Source organism: Salvelinus alpinus, chromosome 18 (genome assembly GCF_045679555.1).
Source record: "Salvelinus alpinus chromosome 18, SLU_Salpinus.1, whole genome shotgun sequence".
NCBI lineage: Eukaryota > Metazoa > Chordata > Actinopteri > Salmoniformes > Salmonidae > Salvelinus > Salvelinus alpinus.
The window spans coordinates 26,867,278-26,877,278 of NC_092103.1; the positions used below are offsets into that span (position 1 = coordinate 26,867,278).

Consider the following 10,001-nt stretch of genomic DNA (forward strand, 5'->3'; position numbering starts at 1 on the left):
AATGTAGGCTATCTTAAGTCATGTTTTTAATATGTATAAAATCATGTGTATGACTTTGATTTAGTGCGAGAGAGCGAGCTATCATTGAAATGAGATCATGTGTCCTTATAAAGGTAAAGCCAAGCTCAGCTGTCCTCCTCATCACGCAGATAAGCTTTTATCAGGTATATTGACTTTCAGTCAATGTGGCCTATTTCATCATTACCAAGCTACCTTTGGAAATACGCCGTTCCCTCATCCTTTTCGTCCCCATAAGCCGGTCCTGGGATGACAATGACCACGTTCCACTCCTGGCCCCTAGTTTTAAACCCGTACCCAGAACTGGGGCTATTTTAGTGTCCCTCAGCCGTGCAGAGAAGTTCTGAATTTACTGAGTGTCACTCCTGGAGGATTACTGGTGTATTTTGGAGCCTCTGGATGGCGGGTGACAGTAGGAGGGAGGCTGTGACTGGTGCACAGGCTTTAGGACGTGTAGTGTAGCTCCTCTGCCTGGCCTGCCTATGCAGTGGTGGAAAAATTACCCAATTGTCATACTTGACACCTGCATTGCTTGCTGTTTGGGGTTTTAGGCTAGGTTTCTGTACAGCACTTCGAGATATTAGCTGATGTACGAAGGGCTATATAAAATACATTTGAATTTGATTGATTGACTTGAGTAAAAGTAAAGATACCTAATAGAAAATGACTCAACTGAAAGTAGCCCAGTAAAATACTACTTGAGTAAAAGTCTAAAAGTATTTGGTTTTAAATATACTTAAGTATCAAAAGTAAAGATTTAGATCATTTCAAATTCCTTATATTAAGAAAACCAGACGGCACAATATTCTTATAAAAATAGATTAAAAAATGTATTCTTTTTTTTTACAGATAGCCAGGGGCACACTCCAACACTCAGACATAACTTACAAACAAAGCATTTGTGTTTAGTGAGTCCGCCAGAATAGAGGCAGTAGGGATGACCAGGGATGTTCTCTTGATAAGTGTGTGAATTTGACTTTTTTTCTGTCCTGCTAAGCATTCAAAATGTAACGAGTACAAATGTATGGAGTAAAAAGTTAATTATTGTCTTTAGGAATGTAGTGGCGTAAAAGTTGTCAAATATAAATAGTAATGTACAGATGCCCCCAAAAACAACTTAAGTAGTACTTTAAAGTATTTTTACTTAAGTACTTTACACCACTGTGCCTACGTGATGCAGCAGCCAAGCTGGCTTTGTCTCAGTGCCAACAGTGGGCAGGACTAAACCGGTGCACAACGTGTGGGAGGTGGGGCGAGCAACCAGCAAGAGGGGGGCAGAGGGGAGGGCTGAGAGTCAGAGCAAGCGTGGAAGAGAAAGAGAGAGGCTGCAGGTTTTTTTTCTCTCACATTGTGCTGCAGTTAAGAGAAGATGTTGCACGGTTTGGTTTGGCAGCAGCTGTAGTCAGATCTTTGGAAAGGATGCTGTGTACGAAGGTTGTTATAGAGGTATTTTAGCCTGCGCGTGTTCTAGTCTATATAGATACTGTGATCTGCACTGCATGGGCTGTGCACATTGAGGGATAGCATCGGCAACTAAAAAAAGAAAAAAGGCAAGTGTGCTTTCAAAATGACGACATCGCTCTCAGGAAATGAAAAATGCAGGAGTGGTCGGTGACAGTCCCCCTGTGTGATTGGCTGTGGTAAGTGATGTAACGCGTTACTGAGCAAGGAAGCAGGCAAGCTGCCCTTTATGATGGCTTTTTAAAATGGGTTTCGAGGCGCTTGTACAAGAGAACAGGGCTCCTTTCCGGGCGTATTACGATATTCTATTATCATTCAAATGTGCAACAAGGCAATCTTTGAAACATGGATGATTTGGAGGACTTGTGTCTGAGATCTGAGTTTGATGCTGATTCCGAACCTTTATTTTACTTAGAGATGGACCTTCCAGGTAGGCAAACTGACTCGCTCAGTCACGTTGGATGTTGCATGACAAGTCTGTCTCTTTGCATGCTGAAACACTGGTTTCAGTATGACCAGGAGATTAGTCTGAGGCTAGGGGCTAGCAGCAGCTCAGGAAGTTCACAAGGCAGTGTGATGTGTTCTGGTGCTGGAAGACAGCTTGCCTGTCGAAACGTTGGTAAATTAAATATTTTTGCATCTGAGCTCCTAGAGTGTGCGGCTCTCCTTTATTTTTAAGTTTTCTACTCCGCTAGCCAGCACCTCGCCTAAATAGGTGTGCGTTTCTTTTTCTTCTAGGTGGTGAAATGTCACCTTGGCTGTCAACCCAAAACCTACTGCTTTCATTTCCATACCCTCTGGTCATCACCGAGCTTTATCTCTGAGCTCCTCTCTTTGGGATCAGTGTCTTTAGGCACTCCTGCCACCAGTTGGGTGTTGATGTTTATGTACTGTTATTTGTACTATATGTACTGTTACATATAATATTCCATCTCATGGATATGGCTCATGTTATAAACATGTGTATTATACCCATGGCTCGGTGTCTCTCCTGATATACTAAAGCCTGAGAGGTCCAGGTCAGTAGGCAGGCTGCTAGAGAGAGAGGGAACAAAGGGAGTGCAGCAGTACTAGTGGGTTAAAAATAGCCTGCTACCATTTCAGCTCTGCTCCTGCCTGCTCCTTCCTCCGAGAAAGAGAGAGGCAGCTATAGGGAACCTGAGCCAGGCAGCCGGCCCTCGCAGGTTAATGTCACTTGTGATTAGCCAATCCATGCAGAATTTAGGGCGTTTTGATGAGCCCATCTCCACGGAATGATTTCTGAAGGGGTGCTATGCAGGGGCCAGCATCAGAGACAATGGACACTAGAGCTAGCAGCATAGAATCAGACTGGCAATCTGCATTAAGGAGAATGTTGTTGCTGAGAAGAAGCCATTAGAAGAGAAGGGACTGGATGTGCTCAATGCCACGCAATGATTTTTTTTGTCAATGGATCTGTTTATTTTTTTGTCTCTACAGACAGTTATATTGGTAGATATGTAGTTATAGGACTTACAGGATGATACTCCAATGGTTTAGCACTATTTGTATTTGAGCTGCTGGATCACAGCTGTGCTCCATTTAGGTCTGAAATTGTGCAGTGTAATTTATTTTGTATTTTTTGTGGCCGTTCTACAGAAAGGCAGAGATAATCTGTGCATGGTATAATCGGGTCAACAGATGGGGTTGATTTCCAGTCAGGTCCAAACACGGAGACTGGAGATAGTGATGGGAAGGGGCTTCTTTTTCCTGAATGAAATCCATTCTCCCTGACACTCTCACTCAAGTGGAGAGAGTAGTGGGGAGGATGATGGGGGGAGGATACTGCTAACTGCCGCAGACGTTTGATTGGGTTCACGTCTCCTGCTCGCGAGGCAAAGATGCGTCCAGTTTAATGTGTATCGCTACAGATTTGTGGGATAATTTAATTACCTGCAAAGCAAATGGAATAATATTGCATCTCGCAGCTATAGATATTCCAACACCCACTTCCAGCTCCCCCCAGGAATACGCTGGCTAAGCATTACATTATAGTCTCATGGCCGGCAGGTAGCCTAGTGGTTAGCGCATTGGGCCAGTAACCGAAAGGTCGCTGGATTCGAATACCCGAGCAGACAAGGTGAAAAATCTGTCAATGTGCCTTTGAGCAAGGCACTTAACCCTAATTTGCTCCAGGGGTGCCGTACTACTATGGCTGACCCTAGAAAGCACCACATACACCTATTCTAATTTTTTCTTAGACTACGCCAGGATTTTCTGACATCCCTCCTGATAACTTTATGATCGTTTTTAATGACCTAGGGATTTGACTGTATCACTATATCATGTACTAAGCAGCCATCTCTCCCCTTTTGTCCACTACAGCCCTACCTCCCAAGCCACCAAAACCCACTCCCCCTGCTGTCACTAACAACGGTATGAACAACAACATGGCGCTGCAGGACGCTGAGTGGTACTGGGGAGACATCTCCCGCGAGGAGGTCAACGAGAAACTGAGGGACACGGCCGACGGTACGTTCTTGGTCCGTGACGCCTCCACCAAGATGCACGGCGACTACACGCTCACGTTGAGGTAAGACTACCCTTCCCCATTCCCTTCCTCTTAAACACTTCTCAACATTCTTGATAACAAGTGTTTGTTGATAATTTAGTTTTTAATTGGCTCTCTATTGTTTTCCACCTTCAGAAAAGGGGGTAACAATAAGCTGATCAAGATATTCCACCGGGATGGGAAATACGGCTTCTCTGACCCCCTGACCTTCAACTCGGTGGTGGAGCTCATCAACCACTACCGTAACGAGTCCCTGGCCCAGTACAACCCCAAGCTAGACGTGAAGCTGCAGTTTCCCGTCTCCAAACACCAGCAGGTAACCATCAGCATAATCATCAACTTTATTTGTTTAGGACTTTTCATACAATACATCTTAGCTAAAAGGTCTTTGCAAATGTATCATAAATCTGAAGATTCAATCCATTTCTTCTCCTTTCCTCCTCAGGATCAGGTGGTGAAGGAGGACAATATTGATGCTGTGGGGAAGAAGCTCCATGAGTACCATCAGCAGTACCAGGAGAAGAATCGAGAGTATGACCGACTCTACGAGGAGTACACCAGGACGTCCCAGGAAATCCAAATGAAAAGGACAGCGATCGAAGCCTTCAATGAAACCATCAAGATATTCGAGGAGCAATGCCAAACGCAAGAGCGGTACAGCAAGGACTACATTGAGAAGTTCAGGAGGGAAGGCAATGACAAGGAGATCCAGAGGTAAGGACTTGGATCTAAACCCCCCCAAAAAATTATAAAAAGGTTGAATTTGGACAGTAATGTTTTCTTAACTGATCAATTTCTTCATGTGTCTTAACTATGTGAATTATTGTTTTTCTCAGGATCATGGGCAACTATGAGAAGCTGAAGTCTCGTATCAGTGAGATCGTGGACAGCAAGCGGCGTCTGGAGGAGGACTTAAAGAAGCAGGCTGCTGACTACCGAGAGATCGACAAACGGATGAACAGCATCAAACCCGACCTCATCCAGCTCCGCAAGACCAGGGATCAGTACCTCACGTAAGTATAATCTCTATCCACCTCCTAGTCTCAAATAAATTCAAATAACTTTGTTCTGGTGAGGGAACGTCTTGTAAAGGTCTCCCTACTTCCTGTCTCTAATCGGTGTTGTCATGGTTCTTGTGTTCCAGGTGGTTGACCCAGAAGGGAGTCAGGCAGAAGAAGCTCAACGAGTGGCTAGACATCAGAAACGAGAACACAGAAGAGTGAGTATTCTAGACTGGCCTTCCATCCTTTTTATGTTCCTGGTATCTAAAGTTGACAAAGGGGAATCACATTGCACCATTGTTAAATGGGGTAGAAACATTCAATATCAAACTTTAATTATCTAACTCCCTCCCTCCGTCCATCTGTGTTCTCCAGTCAATACTCTATGGTGGATGACGATGAGGACCTTCCCCACCACGACGAGCGTTCCTGGAAGCTGGGCAACATCAACCGGCTTCAGGCTGAGGCCCTCCTCCGGGGGAAGAGGGACGGAACATTCCTGGTTCGAGACAGCAGCAAGGCAGGGTGCTACGCCTGCAGTGTTGTGTACGTATAAAGACCTTGTACTCATTCTACTTGCTCGTTATAGTACATTTGTGTACACATCTACCTCATCCAGAACTGACATTGCCTGCTTTGGTTACTGACATAATTTACCTAAGAAGTACTGCAAACACAGTTCAGAGACCGTTTGGGTACAGGTGTTATGTGTTCCCTTGAAGGTTGGGACTGTGCTGCTTTACATAGTTTCTGTTTACCTCAACCTGTTTACCTCAACCTGTATTCCAGCTATCTGCTTCTACACTGTTCAGTACATCAACGTTGGCACTGCAAACACACATCAGACACTGTAGACTGGTGTAGCATTCAGTGTAGACATTGCAGCTCAACCGTGGACTAGTTTAGTGTAGGGTAGAACCTCACTTGACCAAGGGCTTGATGGTTTGTCGAGTCGTAGAGTTAGGTGTGCCGTAGTGCTGGGCTGTAACAAAAATGTACAACCCTGACCTAACAGGACATGACTTGACATTTCTCTCTCCTCTCCAGGGTGGAAGGTGAAGTGAAGCACTGTGTCATCAACAAGACGCCCTCAGGGTTTGGCTTCGCTGAGCCTTACAACCTGTACAGCTCGCTCAAAGAACTGGTCCTCCACTACCAGCACACGTCACTGGTCCAGCACAATGACTCTCTGAATGTGACACTAGCGCACCCCGTCTACGCACAGCAGAGGCGGTGAGGACCCTACTGGCCATTCAGTCGGACAGAAACGTCTACTCAGCCTTTGTCCTCAAGGATTTTAAAAAGCTAGGATGTGTCTTACCTACTAACATATACATACTTTTTATCCACAAGAGAGGAAAGGACTAAAGACAACCGCAAAACGAAGCCTGAAAACATTTCAGCGACTGTGAACTGACTGTGAGCAGTGGCGAGAGCCTGAATGTAGTCTTGTTACTCTCGTGCTTATTGTGGGAGCACAGAGTCAAGGCGAAACTGCTGAACTCTCTCCCTGAGTGGAGGACATTGGAGGCCTTTTCCTAATGGTGCTTGTTCTTTTCAAAGCTTTACCAGCTGGAATGTCAAAACGCAGATAAAACTCGAGTGCATAATTTTTTTTCTTCTACCGTTCCACCTCTTTTCCCCATTTGTTTTTACTGTGTGTATGTGTCTGAGAGTGTTTGAGAGTTAGTGTGTGTGTCCTTGTGACCAAAACTAACAGTATCTGAAAGGTGTTGGGGGTGTCTAACACACCTGTGTGTTTAAGTGTTCAGTGACAGACCGTGGATCAACTGATAAATGTAGCAAAATGGCACTTTTGACAAAGTATAATCTTTTTATTGAAAAAGACTCCTATGGACTTGTTGAATCAAAGTAGCAAAGGAGATGACAAGGTGGCAAGAATTCCGGACTTTTCCCTTGCTAACCAGTGCAGAGACTCAACTGTTCTCTACTGTGGATGAGTGAAAATATGAACGAACTTGAAATGGAAATACTTAATTATGTATATATACAGAGGAGAATGTCAGTACAAAGCGATGAAAACCTACCATACCAAAAAAGCTCAGTTCCTTTTCAGTTATATCCTAATATGCTATGCAATTCTGTGTCTCCCTTATTTCTGCAAAGTTGTTTTTATTCTGTTGCAAACCCATAATATAAGCTTGTTTTTATTGCTTGAAAAAGTGTATTTTTCCCATGTAAATATCCAAGAGGATATTTTGTGTCAAAATGCCAAGATAAAAACTGCTTCATATTTTTTAAGAAAGTAAATAATAGTAACATACTTTATTACAAATTTTTATCAGCAACTGATAAAATATGAGTGTTTTATTAGTACTTTTTTGCTTCAAACTGATATTCCTCTCAGGCTGAGAGCCTTTTGAGTATTTGACAGCTGCTTCAGTCACAATAAATATTTCTAACAGAATCACATGTTCTAGATCTTAGTCGAAAAACAAACAATGGTAGCATATCATAGCATCCAAAGTGGCAGCCTATTCCTTATAGGATACAGGGACTAGGGTGCCATTTGAGACGTAGCCTATGACTCTTAAGTATGAGCACTCTTAGCATGGAATAATGGGAATATGTGTTGATTACTGCAATCGTAATGGTGCATGTTGTACTCAACTTTTCAACCATCCCTATGGAAACAACAGTATAGATTTATTTTGTTATATAACCTTTCCCCTTCACAAGGAGATCAAAGCAAATCTGTTTTTAAATGACAAATTGTTATTAAAAGTATAAATTGGGAGACATTTGATCTTCCCATATGCTTTGTCCCTACAGTATTTTTTCTGTATCAGAAAATCTTTTGAGTGTTTAAAGGGGTGGATCAACTCATTTCGAATAATGATTGCTTAATATCGTACGACTTTGTCTATCAATACATAGTGGTTCTGTTACTTGGAGAAAGTACCAACATTTTGCTGCAACCCTCTATTAAACAGTGTCACTGCTGCAGTTTTAGTTTACAACCCTTTATTAAAAAATTCAAATGTCCATGAGTGTAAATTAGGATTTTAATCTGTACTATACTGTAAACATGTATCAATGGAAATTCACATTGATAGATATTGTATGACCTAACATGACACAAATAATCTTGATACATTTCTTTTCAACTCCGTTATGTCCCCAGAATGATAAACATAGTAACATTTATATCGATAAATAGATTTTATTTGAATTATAAAATATTATATTCAACTTTAGACTATCAGCTAAAGACTTACCATCCAAGCACAGTCAATAAAATAAAATTAAAATGGAGCACACAGCCATGCAATCTCCATAGACAAACATGGGCAGTAGAATGGCCTTACTGAAGAGCTCAGTGACTTTCAACGTCGCACCGTCAGCATGCCACCTTTCCAACAAGTCAGTTAGTCAAATTTCTTCCCTGCTAGAGCTGCCCCAGTCAACTGTAAGTGCTGTTATTGTGAGGTGGCAACGTCTATGAGCATCAAAATGGTTAGTTGAGATTGGTGTGGAAGAACTTGACTGGCCTGCATAGAGCCCTGACCTCAACCCCTTCGAACACTTTTGGGTTGATTTGGAACGCTGACTGCGAGCCAGGCCTAATCGCCCAACATCAGTTTCCGACCTCACAAATGTTCTTGTGGCTGAATGGAAGCAAGTCCCTGCAGCAATGTTCCAACATCTAGTGGAAAGCAGCATGTCCACTGTTTAGCTCTGCAATGTGGATGTGCGTCATTCTGATTGGTCAAGAGTCAATAGCTATTTCAAATCCCCATTCCTATTTACAGCAATGCATTTCATGCATGACACATTACCTTTGTGAGCCCCCATGGGAGTGGATTTTGACAAAGCGTGAGCAAAATAGTCTGTGCAGTGTTTACGAGATGCTGTTCACACTGCCTAGCAGTCTTGCGTCAGTGTATGACCAAAACGGTTATCATGTAGAATTTTCCTTTTTACACATTTTAAAGGAGTAGTTCACTATTTTGCAACTTTGTTAGACGGTACCTCTCCCTGAAAGTAGTCTATTGGCCGTAACAAAAACATGTAATGGCCAACTTACCTTTTAAGTAACATCAAACCAAATATGGAGTTGATTTGAATTGATTTCATTTTTTTTACATGCTCACATGGCCCATCACTTTCATTGATTGTTAGCTTTTTAGTGGGTGTTTATAGAACTGAACCATGGATTACAGTTTCATGGCCAATAGGCTACTTCCAGCGTGAGGAACCATCTAACATCCAAGTTGTAAAATATTGAACTACTCTTTTTAAGATGAATTGTCGTTAACTGTTTTTCTTTTGCTTTACTCACATTGGTTCACTCGAGGCCAATAACTACAGAACCAGTTAAAACAAAGCAAGTTTGTATTCAAGCTACTATGTCACCTCTGGGGATAAATACCCATTGTACTATACAATACCTTTTCAAGTTTGTTGTATAATTGTAGTTTGATCTCAGGTGGCCATGGTCTTGTTTGTCACTTTTGTCCAAAGTGTCATCTCTGTGTTCTTTGGAAAAAACCTGCACCGTTTTGAGGTTTATTTTCTTTTAACCCTCAATGACTGTACTTCAGTTGACACGGTCACCTGTGAGGTGAGATTGAGATTTACCAGTGTTCCCCAGTTTGTCTTCAAACCTGTATTAGGCTTTGTTAAAATGAAATAAAAATGTTTAAGAAACTATTTTTGAAGTAAATTGCTAATTTTACCAGAATATTGTGACATCTATGGATCAATACCAGCTGAAAAGTACAACTAGATGACTTCAAAGGAAAAAAGACTGAAGGCTCCTTTTCAGTTGCAGAACTCTGTGTACAGTTGGGTGTCTTTTTTTTAGGTTATGCAAATTCCGGGTATGGCATGATGGCACAGCATTGATGTCACCAGTAATAAGAAAACCGAGAGCGTCTGAACGCTTTGTTCCCTCTGAGAACATTCACATTGTGACTGAATTTATATAGGCGTATGTGGTTTTAGCTATTTTATCACACATCACTTAA

At 42.3% G+C, this 10,001-nt stretch overlaps 1 protein-coding gene across 6 annotated transcripts in view; it reads left to right on the forward strand.

The window, feature by feature from the left end:
* The window catches only part of pik3r1 (phosphoinositide-3-kinase, regulatory subunit 1 (alpha)), a 55,742-nt gene extending 46,058 nt beyond the window's left edge, over positions 1–9,684 (forward strand). For 4 of the 6 annotated variants that reach the window (XM_071350835.1, XM_071350836.1, XM_071350837.1 and 1 more), the window contains 7 exons: positions 3,823–4,030; positions 4,145–4,325; positions 4,455–4,723; positions 4,846–5,022; positions 5,154–5,228; positions 5,386–5,556; positions 6,058–9,684. In XM_071350835.1, coding sequence (XP_071206936.1) covers positions 3,823–4,030; positions 4,145–4,325; positions 4,455–4,723; positions 4,846–5,022; positions 5,154–5,228; positions 5,386–5,556; positions 6,058–6,247 — 1,271 coding nt within the window. In that variant the 3' untranslated portion in view covers positions 6,248–9,684. Of the gene's footprint in view, positions 1–1,285; positions 1,659–1,713; positions 1,910–3,822; positions 4,031–4,144; positions 4,326–4,454; positions 4,724–4,845; positions 5,023–5,153; positions 5,229–5,385; positions 5,557–6,057 lie in introns of those variants that run through there. The other 2 variants (XM_071350840.1, XM_071350838.1) reach the window with 2 other exon arrangements.
* Positions 9,685–10,001: the final 317 nt, after the last annotated feature.